At 41.3% G+C, this 21,314-nt stretch overlaps 2 protein-coding genes across 4 annotated transcripts in view; both read right to left on the bottom strand.

The window, feature by feature from the left end:
- LOC115782047 (transmembrane protein 189) overlaps positions 1-9,172 on the bottom strand; it is a 45,743-nt gene extending 36,571 nt beyond the window's left edge. Inside the window, exon 1 of the mRNA XM_030732031.1 lies at positions 8,791-9,172. Within this exon, the coding sequence (XP_030587891.1) occupies positions 8,791-8,950 (160 nt within the window). The 5' untranslated portion in view covers positions 8,951-9,172. The remainder of the gene's footprint in view (positions 1-8,790) is intronic.
- A 3,886-nt stretch (positions 9,173-13,058) lies between these two features.
- The window catches only part of znf423 (zinc finger protein 423), a 141,067-nt gene continuing 132,811 nt past the window's right edge, over positions 13,059-21,314 (bottom strand). For all 3 annotated transcript variants that reach the window (XM_030732007.1, XM_030732008.1, XM_030732009.1), the window contains one exon: positions 13,059-13,982. In XM_030732007.1, the coding sequence (XP_030587867.1) occupies positions 13,953-13,982 (30 nt within the window). In that variant the 3' untranslated portion in view covers positions 13,059-13,952. The remainder of the gene's footprint in view (positions 13,983-21,314) is intronic.

The raw sequence follows: 21,314 nt of genomic DNA, 5'->3' as shown, positions 1-21,314 counted from the left end.
ACGCAGATGGGAATTCATGACAAATAATTTAGTTATTAAAAATGTACATATGGCTCTCTCTCTCTCTCTAGTTCAAAACTGTGCTTACTCTTTCACCACTTCTCTACAACACATCAGGTTTAACCAGCCTCCTCGCTACACAAGTCAGTTTATTAACAAAAAAGACATATGACTGGTTAGATTTACAGTACTGCACGCATAAGGAAGTGCTCTTCAAGAAGCTGCTATAATATAGAAGGTCTTTGTGTGTTTAATGGGAGGAGAGTGACATGAGCTCAAAGAGCAAGATGAGCTGAATGAGACTGAAGATCAGTATCACTCTGAAGATCACTTACATGCACTGACAGAGCCTCCCGGGTAACTCAAGATCACACACGCACACACAAAGAAGTCAAAGAGAGTCATATACTGTACAAATGTGCAATACATGCAAGCCGATGATAATATGAGAGGAGAGGAGAGGAGCGGAGCGGAGAGGAGCAGCAGACCATGACACTTCAGACATACGGAAGGACCGAAGAGGGACGAGGGGATGAACAGAGAGTTGGTGAGAGAAATGGAGAGATGCAGAAACAGAGGGAGAGGGAGATATATCCAGCTGTTTGTCCATCCTTGCTTTGCTGTAATGAGCCCATGTTTGGCTCTATGGAGCATTGCCAACGCCTCATCAAACTTCTCCAAACTCTAACAAGCCAAACTGCTATTTAGATTTACCTCCTACTGGCGCTGAACCGAACCCAAACAACTAAGCACATAACAGCGTGATGCTCCCTTAAATGGACACTTTGACATTTTGAATTTTAGCTGTTTATTTTTCTTTAAACAGACACTTGTCAGCATGTGGGGGAACATTTTTGCTTTTAAGTTTTCATAAAATGGCTCGGCAGCATTGTTAGCTTCACTGAGCATATCTTCCACTTGCCGCCTGCTGTGTCCTTTGGCTACAGTGAGGGAAAGCTTCATTTTAGCCATTTAGAGATTCACCTGGTGAAGAAGCAAATTCACATGCACACGCACAGCCATGCTCTTATTATAGCCAGGAAGTTACTGGCCTCTAATTTTAACCAAAAAAAAAAAAAACATTTTCCTCCGATTTAGGCTATTATACTTTATAAAGTATGAAATTGTCCTTCAAAAACAGAACTTGTAGATTTGTGACACTTAAGCACCAACACTACTAACACTAATAACTCTAAAGCTTCAGCTGCTGATCTGATATCATTCTGATTTCCTTTATTTTTTCCCCTTTAAAGACAAAATATTTCTCATCATCTCTAAAAATACATTTTATTTGAAAAGATTATTTTAAATCTTTACTTCAAAAAAATAAATCTGCTATAAGCCAAAAAGCTATCATACTAAAAACATGCCATAAAAATGCTATTTTTGTCCCCAGATGTTAATCCTCATCTTAGCAATATTTATTCAGCACTGAATCCTAAAAATGAAAACGCAACATTTACAAATTCTATGTCTTCATCCATTGTTGTTTACGAACGCTTCTGTGCAAAGAAAGGTCCAACTTCACCCCAAAAAGTGTTTATGCGCTGCTGCCTCGCTCATTTTTGAAAATGCGTCTTTAGGGCATTTGGGAATTCAACTGCCAACCCCACAAGAGATGGATGATCAACTGTACCACCCAATCAGCCTTATTTTAAAAACCATAATTAAATTCTCAAACACCAATGTTCCATGAACACTTTTAGATCCTTCTTGTTGTTTTAGTGGAAAATCGAAAATGACTTAAAAATAAAATTAAATGTGAGAATATTTATATTAAAACACTTGTTACACTCTCAACCAAAAGTTTAAAGCAGTTGATTCAGGTGTCTTACCCTTGACTTCTTTTCTACAAGGCCAGGATACTGTTAGTGTTTGACTGGGTCTTTGCTGAAATGTAAAAACCTGGGCACATAAAACCCTTATATATGAGGACTAAGCCTTTAAAAAGCCTTGGGCCACATTTTTGCAGGTTATGATGGCTTTTTATTGCTTGCATTCCCAGTAAATTTTTACTGTTGACTATTCATTGTTCAGAAGAGTTGACCTAGTTGCCTCAAGTATGTCCCGAAGTTATGATTCACTAGGTGAACACAGAGACAATACATAAGTAGAAATGAGTGTCAGCTGACAGACAACTGCTCAGTTGTCCGACTTGTTCTCGTTTGTCCGTTCTTTATTTCCTTCTGAAAGCGTGAGAGCAGCGTTAGCAGCAAACCTAACAAAATGTAGACTTTTATTTGCTCTTGGAGGTGATTTAATGGATTTGCACAGTATAAAAAGAACAGTCAGGGACAAAGCCTCTCGAAAGCTTCAAGTTTAATGACCTAGTATAAACTTTACTGCCAAGTAACACACCTATCCGAAGTTTAGCTGCGGCTTGTGTTGCATCATAATGGTACTGATATTACAGCCTTGTGTGGGCTATTTTTACCCAAAGTCCGTGTGCTGACTAAGCTCTGTGGCCACTAAGTGAGAGGGGATAAAGTGTCAGGACCCCAAATGCATGTGTGATCCTCTTAACCATCAATCAGTGCTACACTCAACAACGGGCGAGTAAAGCAAACACGAAAAGGTTCTCCATCAGTATCCTTATCATTCGCATTTCATTATAGCACATCTTCAAACTGCTAAAAGTTCTATCAGGCTTTATTTTCTCATTCCAAAATTCAGTTATTGTAACGTGTATAAAGAAACTGGCCAATATATTAATATATTTAATTTGATATCTGAGTGTTTCTTAGTTTTAGACTACTCGGTTAGTCTAATTTTATTTCCTGGTTTAGTCGACTAAGAAATTAGTCGCCAGGAGCATCCCTAGGACGAATATATTTTCATCCAAGAGAAATCAAAAACATCAATTTAGACTGAACCCCATAACAGCCGAGGCCAGCCGGCATGTTTCTACTAATGTTTGGACCGGGTCCGCATCCGCCCCTTTGGTGGAAGGCTGACTGACATTCCACTGCTTACCTCAGCTGTAAATGCTGGGTGAGAAGCGTTCACCTTTATTTGTTCATACATCATGAACAGGGTACTCAAAGGTCCACAAAGTTGAACAATTTCATGTAGGAACTTTTAACACTAACCAAAACAAGCTGGCATTACAGCTCAGCCGGGTGGCTGGAGTTCAGAAGAATAAACCAATTTTAAATTTTAATTTTCACTCATGCTGAATTGCTTTTGTTAAAAGCTAAGGTTTATAATTTTAATTTTTAATAATTATTACTTCTCTTTGTACAGTTGTCTGCTGACTACCAATACTAGTGACATAATTCTGTTTCCCACATACTGAGTTAACTTGGCTGGGCCACGCAGATAAGTTAATGTCCACTCCATTATTTCTGCTGACACATTTGATTTATTTATTTTTTTTAAGATCTGTCTGAAAGAATGATTCCATTTGCTATTCACCAGCAGATAAACTCATCACCCTGAAATCCCTTCCCCAGGGAAAGTGCCCAGTCTGGGTCAGGAAGGAGTTGCTGCCCTAATTGGAGGAGTTTAAATATCTTAGAGTCTTGTTCACAAATAAGTGAAGAGTGGAGCGGTAGTGACTGAAAGAATGAGATCACAGACACAAGTGGCAGAAATGTGGCTGGGCTCTCTCTGGTCATTCAGGAGGGGCTCAGAGTAGTGCCACTCCTCCAAAGGAAGAGGATCCAGTTGGGGTAAATCAGGCATCAGTGTAGGATCCCTCCTGAATGCCACCTAAGTAAGGTGTTTCAGGAATGTCATACTGGGATGAGGCCCTGGGGCAAACCTAGGACACGCTGAAGAGATTACATCTCTTGGCTTGCTTGGAAATGCCTTGGTGTCCCTCCAGAAGAGCTGGAGGAGGTGGCTGGGGTGCTTCCGTAACCCGGACCCAGATGAGTGGCACATGATGGATGGATGGATGGATGGATGGATGCTCATTGGCTAATACCTTGTCAATTTAGAAGTCAGTGGCTAGTGAGCATGCAATGTCCTCAGTTTCACAGGCTGATTCTCTACTCGCTCATAACAGTAAGTTTCAAAACAAAATGAGTGTAACAGCAAAAACGCTCAGCTCGAGGCTTTATAGCAGGACTACAGCAACCAGTGGATGACATCATGGTGCTGTTGTTATTATGAACTGTTTTATTATTTAGCTGGATGGACAATTTAACAAGTGGTAGCACAATGGCGTGGTGGTTAGCATTACTGCCTCACAGTTACAATGACATCTAGAAGCTCTGGGTTCGATTCCACCTTGGTCCGGCCCTCTCTGTGTGGAGTTTGCATGTTCTCCCCGTGTCTGTGTGGGTTTCCTCCCACAGTCCAAAGACATGCACTTACTGGGGTTAGGTTAATTGGTCATTCTAAACTGCCCATGAGTGTGAATGGTTGTCTGTCTCTCTGTGTTAGCCCTGCGGCAGGCTGGTGACCTGTGTACCCTGCCGCTCACCCTATGTCAGCTGGAATAGGCCTGAACAGGATAAGCGGAAGAGAATGAACGGATGGATGGACCTGCAGCAGGTTGAGAACGGGTGTCCCGCACCAAGCTGGCTGCAGAGCCAAACAGGGGCTACAACTCCATGCTGCAGTGCTACGGTGCTACATCTGCAAGATGAGAAACTCACTCGAGATGCGGCCGATGACAACGCTCATTTATTTGGACTAAGCAGTTAAGATCTCTGCAAATGAGAAACTTATAAATTATATTATTTAACAATTTGTTGAAGAAAACAATATGTTTAAAGTGTGCTCATTTCACAGCACACTTTACCCCAAAACAGAGAGAAACTAAATCTGAGAAACATACCTGTAGAGTCTGTCACATTTTCAGATAGGAAACTGTACATGGAAGCCAAACAATTATGTCACTTTTCAAAAGGTTTACATCACTAATGCTGTAACATTGTCACTAGTCAATCAGTACTATGATCTATAATTAAAAAAAATATATATACACATCCACACAAACAAAAAAATCCAAATTCTGGTCAAACATCCCTCTCACTGCATGTAACCCATTTCACCTAAATAGTTAAATAATCTCTTGTGCGTGACTGCCTGTACGTAAGTAAACTCATCTGATTACATTAATGCGTAATGTTTGCGTTGCCTGGCAGCAGAAAAAAAAAAAAAAACAAATGCCAGAGCTGAGATGGTTATCTCACTAATGTAATTGCACTGAATGATAGCGTAGATCCAATTCCACTAATGGAGAAGATGACTCCTTCACTCACTGTAACTAAAAATAGGACACCTGGTCTCACCAGGTTCCAGTGAAGTCAAGGGTAACGTAAGTAACATTTTAATAAATCTTGAAGAGCCTTTTCAGTGAGTCGCTTTGGGGCACAAATACTAGAAGTTTGCAAATTTGAAAAAACACTGGAAGAAATTTGGATTTAAGTGACATGCGTTGCACACTTCTATAAAGTTAACTATAATGTGGATATAGTGGTGCAAGCTTTTCTCTAAACATCATTCCTTTTTTTAGAAAGTGTCAACAAGTTGCCAGCATAGCTCAACCAGAGGCAATTAAAATGCTCAGTGAAGTGAGTCGCAGGGCAGATGGTCAGGCAAAATGTGGCACAAGCCGGCTTGATGCACAACTGGTAACACAGGTTGTCTTTGCTTAGGTCTGGGCCACAGTGTGCCTACCATCATGCCAAAAGCAATATAAGTCCAGTGATAAAATAGCTCAATTTATCTTGTGGTATAAAATGTTGCCTTCCATTTCACTAATCAATAAACCTCAAAATTGAGCTATGATGTCTAACGTAATGTCAGGAATCATAAACATCAGATTGTGAAAACCTGTATGTGGTTAATTTAGCAAGAAATATCAAACTCTTGATAATTTAACAGATGAAGAAGTTAATATGCTGAAATATATTTTTTATTTTTTTAAAAACTTAGAACATAAGAAATACAAAAGAGGGAGGATGGAAAAATATTCAAGAAAACCACAATGCCTTCCATCACAGGAGGGTTCAGGATCATGTCACAGAAGCTACACCTTGTTGTGATGGGTGTGTTTGTAGCCTGTCCCTACAGTGGTACTGGAATTTTCTCCTACAGGGTTCAGTCTGCTTCCTTGTTTTTTTGTTTTTGTTTTTGTTTTTGTTTTATTATTCTGCCAGGCAGTTTTCTTTCTAGATACCTAATCACAGACTTACTTGGACTGGGACACCAGGTGAATTTAAACTACCAGGCAAAAAAGAAAACTAGCAACACTCTGGGCCCCAAGGACTAGATTGGGGGATTACTCCTGCAGACAATGTCACACACATTGATTTTGTCCTAGAATTGAACACCTGAAGGTAACAACTTTACTAGACTTTAAAAACTATACCCATTAATCCTATGGCAGTAAGGTGCTTTATCCCTCAAGCTGTGCCATATCATATTGTCCACAATAATGCAGGTATAAATCTTTACGTGATATATAAACATCATCTTAATACCATTGCTATAATAAGGCCATGTTTGTGTTCCCCAGTGCACACAACAATGAGACAAGCCCAGGCATGTCTGAGAGCAAGAGCTGCATGTCAGCCACGTCCAATGACGATTTAAGGTCAGATTTACTTACTAAAGTGTTGAACAGTTATTTTATATTTCTACTTAAAATTTTCAGCGAAAACACTACCTTGGATACTTTGGTGCTTACATTTGACTTAGGCTGTCACTGGATATGACGCTGTGTTACTACTATCACACAATAATGCAGCTGCTGCAGGTGCTGGTGGCACCTTGGTCCAAAAGATTCACAATTTAGTTAAGGAAGTGTTTTATCAATGACAGTCACCATACTGGAAAAGAAGGATTTACATTTATAAATCCTGCTGCATGCAAGCAACAATAAATCACTGTTCAGTATTTCTGTTTCTACATCACCAGAAAAATCGTTAACACAAATTTTCTTGAAACATTATGATATAAATAAAAACTATATCGCCCATCCTTATTCATCCCTGAAATTTGACTGCAAGGTTTTTCTATGCTACAAGTACTTTAAACACAAGTACTTCACAAGAGTTGGATTTAAAGACCCAGTTTATGCTTAGCATATATTTGGAGTATTGCAATTTAATGTTGGGGGACTTGTGAGAGAGAAAAAAAAAAAGATACTGATACTGAACCCCAAGTTGTTCCCAATGCATTCATCGGAGTGTGAATATTAGATGGAAAGCTCACGTGTGAGTGAGACATGCTGTATAAGGCAGTCATATAAAGTAGAAAAGTGCTACAGTATATAAGAACCATTCCATTTACCGTTTAAAGTATTTGGCAGCTGTGAGAACCCGCTCTTTTTCCCTTGCGATGTTTTGCATACAGTGCAGGTATCGCGCGAGGTGATAATTTATCTTTAGTCCATTAAGTTGACCATTTTCCAGAAGTCACCATGTTTACTGGACACTCATCTTTGGCCACATTGAATGTAATTCCATTAATGATTTCAGTGCATCTTTGTGAGCGGCACGGATATGCTGATGTGCTGTACAGGCCGGCATTTATGGACCCCCGAGCTGATGCTGGACTTTGCACGTTAGCAACCACTGCACTGTTTTTCTTGGCCTTAATGCATTCGTTCTACTGCAGTTAGAGGTGTGTTTTCAGGTAGCTGGAAAAGTTAGTTGTGTTGCTTTGCAGTGCAGACACACAGCACTCTTTCCATATGATTTCTTTTTGGTTAAGGTCACTCACCCTAAATCCAAAGTATTTCCAAACAACAGATGATGATGATGATGGTAATGATGGCGATCAAGGGACAAACTCTTGTTGTGCAAGACGATGACTTTTGTTTTGACAGTCCGTTATCTGTTGTGCATCTGTCGTATTTAGTCTAAATTCAGAAAACTTCAAGCTGCACAGTGCAGGGAACAGCTGCGATTGGTACATGCCAACAAGTCTCATGCAATGATTTAGGGAGCGCTTGATTTGCTTTTACTTTATCTTCTATTGGCAGAGCACGCGTTTTCATTGTCGATCAATCATATTAATTAAATTGCAGAAAGGCAAAATTATGACTGTGCAAAAACTACTTTGACATGACAGTTTAATCAAGCTCTTCACTTACATATACAAATAAACTTGTAATCAAGTATATAATGCTTTCAGCTGACAATACAGAAGGGATAGGAAATAATGTGAGACAGAGAGGAAGTCCCTAGACATTAGTGACACCCAACTACCCCTGCAGGACTCGTGATATTTCAGTTTGAAACTATAGATACAAACACACACCCCAGACTGAGTGGATTTTTAATAATAATTAAAAAAAAACTGTATTAATGCACACAAGTGTTTCTGAGTAGGTCAATGTATGCATCCTCATGAGCTTCACAGAGGCCTGAGAAAGGGTACAACTTACCTTCTCTTAGGCCTCTTAAGTTAAGGTTTGTCTTTTCTGGCAACACATCTGAGTGAGACTGGTGTTTAAAGCATTGGTGACTGTTATTAGTCACTGTGTACATGCTCTAGCAGATTTTAAGAAACAAACATATGAGGATGGTGTTTTTCAGTCAGCTGAAAGCTGTTCTCCCCTTAGCTTTTAGACATTAGGGCCTTCACAGTATTTTAATGCAAGAATTCACAATCTGGTGCACAGTCGTAGTAATTAGTCATTAATTACATATCACTGCTAAGTTTGGATATGGCCATAGTTTATCAACAGTGTCATCATTATCAGCATCCCTGCGTCTATCAGCACTGATGTCGCACTGTGGGCTGTTAGGCCTCTACTGATGTTGACCCGTTACAGAAAGTAAGTCACATCAGCCACAACACAAACGACGACAATTAACACGTTTTTACCTGGCGAGTACAGCCGTGCTAGCTGTCGGGCCCCGGCGTGCTGCGGTCCCCAGCGAGGCGCCGCGCTGCGTGCGGCCGCCCCATGCTCGTTGCCGTTCGGATCCTCCTCCGCCATGGACCGGTGCCTGATGTCGGTCTCGGAGAGAAGCGACGCCGCCATAGCTCCTACCCGCTGCTCCCCGCTTTGGCTTTTAGCTACAAGACATCAACTGTAGAGCTGTCCCGGGCGATAACTGCTTGGTTTAATTTGTATCAGGGCCTCCGGTTATCGTTGCGGCTCAGCGGAGGAGGTAGGCTGAACCAACTGATGCTAGCTGGGATGTTACCGGAGCAGCCTCGTACCACCCGGAAATACACAGACGGAGCTGCGCTGACACACAGACCTATTTCACAGGGTTTTTAACTGCTACATCATCGGTCATGAACCGCAGTTAAAAAAAAAAAAAAAAATAGACAAAACCATAAATGCAGACGGTTAACTTGCATGTAATATATCACCGCTTCATATAAACAAACTTTATTTCTGCATCCACAGAAAAAGAGATTTTCAGAGTTCAACTAGCTGTCGCGTCAGTGTTAGGGACCGTCTGCATTTGGCAGTGATATCAAAAAGTGTACTGCGATCTAAAATAGGCACCTGCAGGTACGCACGTCCACATCACTGAAACAAACCAGGTGAGGTGAAAAAAAAAAATCACCTGGTGTGTGTGTGTGTGCGTGTGTGTGTGTGTGTGTGTGTGTGTGTGTGTGTGTGTGTGTGTGTGTGTGTGTGTGTGTGTGTGTGTGTGTGTGTGTGTGTGTGTGTGTGCCCGTTTTTATTTGTTTTTTCCCAGATAAGAAAGCCAAAGTTAAATCCAAAATGAACCTGCTAATGTATTAAAACCTGCTTTGTAAAGCAGCCCTCTGAAATATGTTGTTAGCATTACTGGTTTGTTTTTGTGTGCTTATGTGTCTTCTCTTGTTGACTTTTACTACTTTGTCTTCATGTGCCTAAATAGTTAAGGCTTTCACTTTGCAGTGTGGGTTTTATATATATATATATATATATATATATATATATATATATATATATATATATATATATATATATATATATATATATATATTTGAAACAATTTCAAACTGTCCCTTTTACATAGAGCAGGCAACTCAATTTAACTGTTTTAATTGTCCTATTATTTCTCCTTCCATCTCCTGAATGTGTGCTTTAGTGAAATGAGTTTGGACACTAAGAAAGGAGAAATGGATTTGTATCGATTGGCTAGACAGAAAGATCAAGCTGGAAAGTATGTGCAGCAGGTTAGGGTGGTTAAGAATAGACATGGAAATTTACTACCAAGTGAAGAGATTGTGTCAAGAAGAGGGAAGGAGTCATTTCATGAGCTGATGAATGAAGAAAATGAGAGAGAGGAGGATGGATAAAGGAAAGTTTGTGAATCAGGAAGTGCAGAGGATTAGTAAATAGGAAGGGAGGGCAGCTATGAAGAGGATGAAGAGTAGAAATGCGGTTGGTCCAGATGACATACTTGTGGAGGTATGGAGATGTCTAGGAAAGAGGGCAGTGGATTTTTTTTTTAACCAGATTGTTTAATACAGTGGAACGAAGAAGTTTACTAGTACCAATTTTCAAGAACAGGGTGATGTAAACAGCTGTAGTAACTACAGAGGGGTAAAGTTGATGAGCCATGCCATGAAAATATGGAAAGGAATTATTGAAGCTACATTAAGGAGAGAGGTGACAATCAGTGACCAGAAGCAAGCCTTCATTCCCAGAAAGAGCACTACAGATGTAATGTGTGCTTTGAGAGTGTTGATAGAGAAGTACTGTGTAGAGAAGGTCAGAACAAGTTGTGCTGTGTCTTTGTAGATATGGAGAGCATATGATAGGGTGCCAAACTATGGTACTCTATGAGAAAGTCAGGAGTGGCAAAGATGTATGTGAGGGTGGTGCAGGATATGGATGAGGACAGAACAGCAATAAGGACAGAGCATCTCCTTGGTAAATCCTGCACTTAATGGTGACTTGTGCAGTTGGCTTGAAGTTGACCTCTAGTGTTGTTTTCCACGCCCCCACTGAGTTCCTTATCAAGGCTCTTAGGGTCCTGTTGATCTTGTACAGTTCTAAGCATTCCAGGCATTGAGATATAGGCTTTCTTGTAGTTAATCCAGGCAGTGCACAAGTTGGTCAGTCTGGTCTTAGAGTCTTGAGTGGCTATCTACTGGTGTTTTGCTTCTCTGGTGTTAATTACAATTCCTTTCTGGTATCTACTCATGTATTGAGCCATGTACTTGTACATCTTAGCTGCTATGATGCCTGACAGGAGCTTCCATGTTGTACTGAGACAGGTTTTGGCCAGTAGTTGGATGGGACCAGTCTGGGGATCCTAGGACTGTCCGGCCTTCAGTTCTTAGCCATTAGCAGGTGGTTCATTTGTGCTGCCAGGTAATCATGGAGTGCAGTTAGCTTCTTTTGCCAGTAGGTGTGAATCATGTCAGGGCCCGGTGTGTCCAACTCTTTATTTGAGACTTTTTCTTAGATGTCTGCCACTGTGATAGTTACTGGATCCGGTTCAGGATGGTTGCTGTGGTCTGCTCTTAGATCTACTAGCCACTGAGTATTGTTGTTATGTGTTGTATCCTTCTCCTATATGCTCTTTCAGTATTGCTCCATCTCCAGCCTTGGTAGAGGGGCTCTTCTCATATTGTTCGGTGACTTCTACGTCTCTGGTATACCTCTTCAAGTGGTTAGCCAAGGCTGTGACTCTTTGGTTGGTAATTTCCAAGGTCTCAGGTATTAAACTGTGAATCTAAGTGTAAATGATTGTCTGTTTCTCTGTGTTAGCCTTGTGACAGACTTTGGTAGTATGGTAACAACCAGGTGACAAAGCACACATTCAGGAGATGGAAGGAGAAATAATAGGACAATTAAAACAGTTAAACTGAGTTGCCTGCTCTATGTAAAAGGGACAGTTTGAAATTGTTTGTATTTTTCAAAATCTGCAATACATTGATGATATTCAATAACAACTTTTTTTTTTTTGAATGACTGATTATATTTCATAAAAACAGCTAAAAGACAACACATGGAATATTGATATATATATATATATAGCCTTATAATGTTTCCAGTAGTGTGTTTTTTACAAACAAAATGGGCCAGGACCAACAAAGGAGTGGAAAAGTTGTATGTGTACCCTAGGAGCAATTTTTTTTTTAGAAAAAATGATGTGGAGGTGTTCAAGACTGCATGAATAAATGGTTCAAAAATCTGTATTGCATGTCTTCCCGTTGCCTTGGGTTCTCTCAGGACCTTACCCCTCGAATAGGGGGCCTTCACCTGGGACCTCCCTCTCCCGTTTGCTGGTGGGCATGTGGTTGTCGTTGGAATGTGTGGCCACGTGTCTTCAGTGCTCTTGATGGGTTGCGGACAGCCAGCATGTCCTGGATCCTTCTCTATCCGTCTCTGGCTTCCGGGGGGCAGAGCTGCGGGTTTCCACCCTCCATAAAAATTACATTTCATGACACTTGTTGGACACAGACACTCACGCTTACTCAAGCAGGCACGGCATAGCATGATTGTTGGTTTGTGTAGCCATGCTTTGTTTCTGTTTTGCTTTTTCCTTATAAATGTATTTTTCCAGGCACTGTTTGTTTTTTTTACTTGTTTTTCTTCTTTTACAAGTGCAGCAGTTGATGAACCATTGTGGTTTATTTGCTGGTGCTCTGTTCTCGCTATCCCCTTTTCCTATTTTATCCCCTTTCTCTTTTCTTTGTTTTCCTCTTCTCTCTCAGCCTGTCAACTCTGGCATTACAAGGACACATGTATATGTATGGGAAAAATAAATAAATAAATAAAATAAAAGGACAAACATTAACCAGAGGAGTCTATAGAGCATCTATAGAGGTGTGATCAATCCTGTGCCTGGGTGTGATGACAGTATAAAGGCTGACAGCACAGAGTCCATCATATACTTTTTTCTTTGGAGATTCAGATTATGGAGTAGCAGTTGTCAGGCTGTAGTTTTGTCTTCATGCTCTGAGCAGAATGGACATTTTGTTTTCAGTGCAGTTCTTTGTCACTCTCAGTGTAATTTCTCACTCTGTGGGGGGTTGTTGCAGTTGTATAATCACAATATCAGGAGTGACACAATTGGTGGACCAATAACCAAACAAGCAAGTTCATAAATCTTTTCTTTTGAATAAAGTCACATCACACAGTAGGTCTTTATTTGTCATTTATTTATTCCTTTTATCTTTTTTTTCTGTACTAGATTATTGCAATCTGGTTAATTCACATTCAAAAAGCAGTCATTGACCAGACGCACTGAAATCGATGATATTTATTTTTTTACAATAACCATTATAGGCCCCATAGAGACTGGAAAACCCAATCCAAAAAAGAAACATCTGTATGGTTTTCTGCACTTTATTTTTGTTTTCATGTCTTTTTTTTTTTCATAGTAATTACAAAAAGGAAAAATATATATAACAATAATCATAAAAAGGATAGTTTTGGGGAGGAGATTTAGGAATATTACGACTGGCAAACAATCACAACACAGCACAAGTACCTACTTACTGCAAGAAATGAAAGGTACAAAAATGAAAACAGAAGCAAATAAGCGCATATGGAAAAAGAAAAATCAAAGAAAATGGCACCTATGAAGTTGAATAACACAAGCAACTGAGGGGACAAGAAAGTGTAGCTTTTTCCTACAATCTATTAAAAAAATCCCAAAACAAAGGCTGTTTTCTTGCTTTTTTTTCCTTTTCTATTCATTAAAAAATAAAATAAAAATGCATGACCTGGGGAGTGATTGGTGGGAGGAGAGGAACGGAGACGGGGAGGAGGAAAAAGCTGGTGGGGGTTTTGGCAGGGACAATAAAAAATACTGCACGTACAATACCTTCGTTCTCTTTCCTTCAGCTAGCGCTCGTCGCTTTCCTCACCCACTTTTTCCTTTCTTTATTTAATAGCATATCCCATTAATATTCCTTTCCCCCGCTGCTCCTAATAGCCGCGCCCAGTGGCGCGATCGTTAGAGTTTTACATGTGAGTAGCAAATGACACTTTGATTGGCTGTGATGTGGAGATGGGGGTCCCCCGCCGGCTCTGGGTCGGGGGCCCCGGCTGAGCTGAGAGTTCCTGCCGAGCCTCGGTCTCACTGCGCGTGCTGACTCAGTGTGTGGTTCTGGAGGGAGAGAAGGAGAGGGAGAGATAGGGAGAAAAAGTGAGAACACATGATGAGAGAAATAATGGGCTACATGAACATAGTGCTTTCCACTTGCCCCCCCACCCAATAATAGAACAGAAAAGAACAGAAACACAACTGCCTCCCACAGCACAGACAGCAAGGCCTCCTCACTTTATACATAGGCAGACGAAAGAAGGGAAGGAGAACGGGAGGGGGAAAGATATGGAAACAACTCTGTGACATAGTACTAGGTACAGTGCATAGCCTCAGATGTGTCACTGCTAACAAAAAAGAAAAATGCCAGTTTAAAAGCTATTTAAACATTTTTGACATGAATCCTAACGCACATCTCTGGAACATTGCCAAGGGAGGCCTCTCTGACAACAATATATCACGTTAGACATTTTTGCACATTTTGACATATTCAAACAGAATAACAGGTCCAGATCAAATAACTCAAGACCATATACTGTAGTATTTGTTGTCTTTCATTTCTTATCTGTAGAAACCCGGCGCCTCGATTTGTTTATTCAGATCCGTGAAACCCTCATGTCTTTTGATATTGTGATTAATATTTTACAGAAAGCGTCTCCATACCTCGGAGACACCTACACTCACATCCCTCCAAAGGCATCAGCGCGCTACACATCAATACATAATCACAATGCACAAAAAAAAAAAAAATCCACTTTTTCCCACCTTTTTTTCAAAATTAAAATTCATAACAGCAGTGAGAGCACAAAGAGAGACTGATGCAGTGATCTCTAGGTAAAAACTGGAAATGATGAACTGAGACTTGCAGACAGATTTGTGTGCAAAGTGAAGATGGCAGGCAGGCACAAAATCAGTCAAATATACAGTGAACATGGACATACAGTAGAGCTCTGAGCTCCTCAATGAAAAAAATACATGTAAACATAACTAAAGGTAAGCTGGAGTGTGCATAACTCTCACTGGGTGTCTGGAGGGCTAACACCCCCCCATAAACAAAAAAAACCAACCCAAAAGCATGCTTCATGATCTCATGATTTTGAACGCACACATACACAGTCGGTCCTCTGTGGCTATTCCATATCAGCTACAAATGGGAACTGAACTCCTGATAATCTGGATTTGCCAGTTTGGGTCTTAGCTAGCATAACATCTAGAGTTGGGGCAATACTGTTTTGGGTGTGTGTCTGTGTGTGTGTGCATGTGCGTGTGCGTGCATGCATGTGGAAGGTGGGGAGATGACTGGAAAGATTTCCTTGGAAATGAGTCTGTGTATCAGAGAAAATTCCACCAGGATCCTTTCCTCCTCCTCTTTCCTCATTTTCCCTGGACAGTACTGCTTTCTCCCTGTGAAACTTACACACACACACGCACGCACGCACACACACACACACACAAATTTTTTCTGAAATCTTTCTCTATCATCACACACATACAGTCACAGACATACACACACACCACACAATTCCCAGTGAGATCTTCCCAATCAACGCCCCCCACCCCAACCCTTCACCACCAGTAAAAGCAGCTTTCTCAGATTAATCGTTCTGTCTCACAGATAGGCCCCACTATGGAAAGGGAAAAAAAGGACAAAAAAAGAGGAGGGGATGGGAGTCTGAAAAAAAGAGGAGGGGATGGGGGGATGAACAAAACAGAGAGGCGAGGAGGGGTGGATGGGGACAGAAATGTGAAGGATTATATGTGGTTTGGGGTTGATAAATACTTATTTGTCATTCTATGGCCCTTATCTTGCTGTGCATGTTTTGTTGAGCCCTTTGGTGTGGTGTGTGTGTGTAAGAGTGTATGTTTGTGCATGTGTGTGTGTGAGAGAGAGTTTATGTTTGTGTGTGTAAGAGAGAGAGAGAGAGAGACAGAGAGAGAGAGAGGAAGAAAGGGAAACAGAGAATATGTGTATGCTGTACAACTGCGTATGTGTGCTTAAGAGTCTCTGTCACCCGGCTTTAGAGGCCAAGCTACCCTGTCCAGAGGAAAGCAAAGGGTATTAATGCCCTACACTAGAGAGGCTTCTCCAAACACACACACACACACACACACACACACACACACACACACACACACACACACACACACACACACAGTGCCACATGCAGGGTTTCATAGAAATGGATGAAAATGAGCAAAATAACGAATGGGACAGTGAAAAACAAGTGTCTGTCTCCATATGTGTGTGTGTGTGTGTGTGTGTGTGGGACTCCAGTGAGACGGGAGATCTCACTGGGAGCCACTGACCCCATTATGATAGAAAAACCCTCCTCTCTCGCTCACTGACTACTGCATCTCACTCTATCGCCTTCACTCATCCTCTGCCTCTCCGCTCCATTGCTAAGCTAGCTGGCTCCATTTCCTCTTGCTGCCAGAAGAGGTCAGGCTCATTCCTCTTTATGTGACAGAGAAGAGATGAAAAGAGGAGAGCAGAATTTGTTCGGTGCATGTTCATTTGTTCATTTCCTAGAGGAGCACCATGCATATCTGGCTTTTGTCTTTGTGCACTTGCCTCATATATGAGACATTAAAAATGTGAATGGAGAGGAGAGAGAAAAGTAAATATGACACAGTAGTAGACGGATCAAAACCAGGACAAGGAAAGTAGGAGGGAACTAAAGAGGAAAGAGAGAGCGAGAGTGTGTCTGTTTTCCCTCCGGTTCTTTGGGTCCAACTGCTGGTGTATTGATTTGTAGATGGAGAAACGGATGAAAAGGAAGGACAGAGGACGAAGGAGGAGGAATAGAGGGAGGGAGGCTGCGGTCACTCCCTGGAGGGGTTCACAGCGCTGCAAATGACTGCTGGAAATAGCCCAGAGGAAAGGAGCAAGGAAAGGAGAGAAGAGGGAAAAAGAGGGAGAAAGATGAGAGGGAGGGATCAGAGAGGAAGGTAACACATGGATGGATGACAGTCTGCAACACTCCACACACAGATACAGGCAAACACACACTCGGACACCTCCTAGTTACTTCTCTTCATTTACGTAGTTGTGGGCTTGGTATTGATTATGCAGCACTGTAATCGATCAGAGTGTGTGTGTCTGTGTGTACGTCACAGTGTGACATCTGCTCTACAGCAGAGTAATTGATATATTCCAGAGGAAAAAAAAATGGGTGACAGAAGAAGGGGAGAGAGCGAAGGGTGGTGGAGAGAATAAACGTGTTTGTGTCTCGTGTTTACGTGTTTACTTCTTACCGTAAATTCTTAAATAAACCCGCCTTTAAAGAAACTCCACACCTGTGATATTTTCACAATAAAAGCCTTCCAGCAAAGTGATAGCATAGAAGATAGCACATTTCTATCCCCTAAATTGTCTGGAACATTTTAATGTAAAACTGATGAAACAGCTGAGCAAACATTTGTATTCACAGTAATGTACAACTTCTTGTAAATAAAGGCTAACAACTGTCTTTATATAAGAGTTTTTGAGCAGATCGGTTTGATTAAAAATGAAGATGAATCCTGGTTTGAGCTTTGTTTCACTATAATGCTACTTTTTTTTTTTTTTTTAAATAGCGGAGGATGTTCGAGATATAGCGAGAGGCCAGACCAGACCAGTCGTTACAGAGGCCTGTCATTGTTTTTCCTAAACTGCTTAGAGAGAGCAAGGCTAAAGCCTGCAGAGCCATGGGCCCAGGGGAAATATGGCCCTGTCGCATTACCCACGTGCAACTCTGCCACATTGAGACACACACACACGAGTAGAGTCATAGACTTGCACTCACAGCTAAGGGCACATGCATGTACAGACACATTCCAAGAAAAAAAAAAACTGAAGCAAAATAGAAAACTAGAACACACACCAGACCATCCACGCACACATGAACACACACATCCTCATGGGGACAGGGAGAAGGGGATAACAGAGGAAAGCAACAGATAGAGATAAGAGAAAAATCTAATCTGCCTTGTCCTGCTTCTCTCTGCTGTTCCACAACATTACACGCACACAAAAAGTGCGGGTGCATTTGTGTTGGGTTTTAGAGGGGGGAGGAGCTCCACTATCACCTCTAGTATGTATGTGTACGCGCATGCACATGACCATTGTTAAGCCCGGTCAGCCTCATCTACATAGTGGAAGCATATGTGTATGTGTATGGACAAACTGCCCTGAGGTGCAGTGGAGAAAATAATCCCCCCTCCAGCCAAGAAAGATAAGAATGATAAATGAGAACAATCAGACTGACACACATGACACTGACCTTGTTTTTTTGGGCCATATCAGTCAGACTGCAAGATAACTTCCAGTTACCTGAACATACAACTGCACACTTTCCTGTTAATGATGTAACAACTACACCTTGAAAGGCAGGTGCCAAGTCTCTAATAGTCACAGGAAGAGGAAGCACTGCTGTTGGAACAATGCCGTGTGTCTGTGTGCGCTACCTACACATGAGCGAGCGTCTGTCAGTGCGTAAATTTGTGTCAAATGTGTGTGTGTGTGAGGGGGTAACTGGAAGCAGTCCAAATGCTGTGCGTGTGTCTGTGTGTACATGTGCCCCATCTCTGTTGCTGTTTTTAACACCAAATGAAAAATCACCTTAGTCGTCTTGTGGTCTTCTTTGGGTTCAGTGTATTTATAGCTCAGAGTTGACACTCTTCCAACAGCATGAGCACATCTATGTCTGTGTGTCTGCGACTAGCAGATGGGCTGTCTTAGTCCTCTTCCTCTGCTCCCTGGCTTGTCTTTAGCCCCACCTGTCCAGGACAGGATGCTGCCTCGGGAGCAGATCAAAAATAAATGCACCCCCTGCCCTTAACATCCCGCCGACACGTATTCCCTGCTCTCCTCCTGCTTTTCCATTTCTCTCCATCTTTGTCCCAATTTTTTTCCCCGTTATCTCTCTATAGCGCTTCCTCCTATTGTAAAGAACAATATATGATTGTCAAATTATCAAAAACTTCCTTTAGTCCTGCCTCTTTCTGAGTCACGATGACCCCCCACCACCTCTCCACTGTCACCACACCCAGGGTGACTTCTATGACCATGTCCTGTTTAGAGTGCTCCCTCCCTTTCTTTCTCCCACAGGGACTTCCCCTCTCCTGTTGCTACTGGCCCATTCAGCCAGGTTTGGACCAGAACACACAACCCAAAATACACTCACAGCATGAAGGGCACACACAAACACAACGTCAAAGGCAAACACGATTGACTCTCCACCAGATTCATGGCAAAGGTTGTGCCTCCCTGCTGGAAGCTGTTACACAAAATAGGAAGTGACCTCACCTCCAGCAGAAATAACCGATCATTCCTGAGCACTACACGACACATTTGAGTCACACCATTACAGAGAAAAATGTGTCGGTTCAAGTGAATGAGCTCTCTGTTTCTCACACACAGAGCACTCTCAGTGCTGAGGAATGCGGTCCTCACACACTATAAAGTTAAGTGCCAGATGACAACTGGAAAGCACGCATGCATGGTTAACAAGACGCACATAAATACACACATCATTCACAATCACACGCAAAAAAAAAGTTACAAAAGACAACCAAATGACAAATGACAACATACACATTTAAAATGGAAAGGGAGGGGTTAAAGACGGGCAAATAAATGCACAGACATGATTCATCCAACACACACATGCTCACAATTCAGCAGAGCCTGCTGGCTTTCCGTGTCACTGTCATATTACTGCACACGCCCAAACCCTAAGGGGGGCAGCCTTTCTTTATTCTTTTCTCTCTTTTTTTGGGATTATCATGCACTCTAAACTAGCAAAATGAGAAACTGAGAAATGATGAATGTAAAATAATGGATGAAAGGTGGGAAGACAGGGTTGTCATAGATGAAAAATTGAGGTATACATGGATGAAAGGATGTAGGTGAAAAGGCCAGAAATCCATGGGTTAGTTGGACTAGATGGATGGATAGATGGCATGATAGACTGATGAAAGACAGAAATGGAGGTGCTTTATAATAAATATTAGAAAATCAAAAAGGACACACTTATTAAAGAGTACTGAGAAGCAGAGAGAGGGAAACAGAGCTAAGGCAGTCGGCAGAGCTAAGGCAGTAAGAAGCACTGACTGGAATTAAGTATTGAATTTGAGCAATCAAAAAAAAATAGCAGTGCTTTCCACCCTGGGGGGTCAGAATCTCCCAAGAAGTTTCAAGATAAACAATTTAAAAATGAAAATACGTCCATACCATCAGGTTCATATTTACTACAGCCTTCTTCTCATATATTTCAAGAGAGATCTAAAAATTACTGTAACAATGGCTTTTAGTTTGTTTCAAAATTAATTATACACATTTGTAACGTTGACACTGCTGGTCAAATGACTAAAGATAATCTGAGGATCCAACGTCTCGATTTTGAATATTTGCTGGTCTTAGTCTTATATGACAGTAAAATGAATTTGACTGATGAACGGCCGACTGGTAAATATTTTCACTAAGAACAAAGAATGAATGAATGAAGTCACAGAACATTTGAAGGGACCACAAATTACTTCATGTATTAAAAACTTGCTTAAAATGGCTTTAAAAAAATAGGGAATCAATTTTAAAGATGATAATATGTAAAAGTTTAAGGAGTAAATGAATACCAATCTTTTATCCTATATTCATACTTTTGCTTTACATTTGAGCCTGTTTCACAGATATGTAAAAATAGTGAAAGAATCTGATGAAAAAAGAGGAAAAGAAAAAAAATAAAAAGTCTAGTTAAGTATACACCAACTGTCGACACAATAATATCCACAGAGCCAAATGAATGAATGAAGGTGCAGTGTGTTTGCATGCTCGTATCTGAGTGTGCTTTGGCAGGGCTGCTGTAACACTACACCTTGCAGTGCCTATCCTGTTCTATGACACATTGCCACTGTTTACCTGTCCCACATGCACGGACACCCCCCCCCCCCCCCCCCCCCCCCCCCCCAAATGACAGGAACACGGTCCAAGCTGTTAGAAACCCTCCAGGTGTTGGCTCAAATAGTGTCATTCCATTATACCTGTCCCCCTTTTTCTCCCTCTCCATCTGACTGTCTTTGTCTCTGTACATCCACTTGTTTATTCCACAGCATCAAAGCAACAAGTAACTACTTTTGACTCATTTTTTTTCCCCTTTCTCCTCCCTCGGTGAGTCCTACTGTGCATCCCTTTTACTGTTTTCTAATTCTAACTTCCTTAAAGCATAAATGCAAATGCATGCACACATACAGGTGTACACACATAGAAATTTAAAGTTTCCAGATGATTCACTGGTCCCACATTGAGATTTTCTTTCTTCTATGTAAATGCAACATGAACAAAATGTGCTTTGCATTCACAGCATGAGCCGATGAGGACCGCAAAAATTCCAACGGTGTTAACAGCCGCAGACACAA

Source organism: Archocentrus centrarchus, chromosome 6 (assembly GCF_007364275.1).
Source record: "Archocentrus centrarchus isolate MPI-CPG fArcCen1 chromosome 6, fArcCen1, whole genome shotgun sequence".
In the NCBI taxonomy this organism is placed as follows: Eukaryota; Metazoa; Chordata; class Actinopteri; order Cichliformes; family Cichlidae; genus Archocentrus; species Archocentrus centrarchus.
This window is presented reverse-complemented; position numbering and strand designations above follow the sequence as displayed.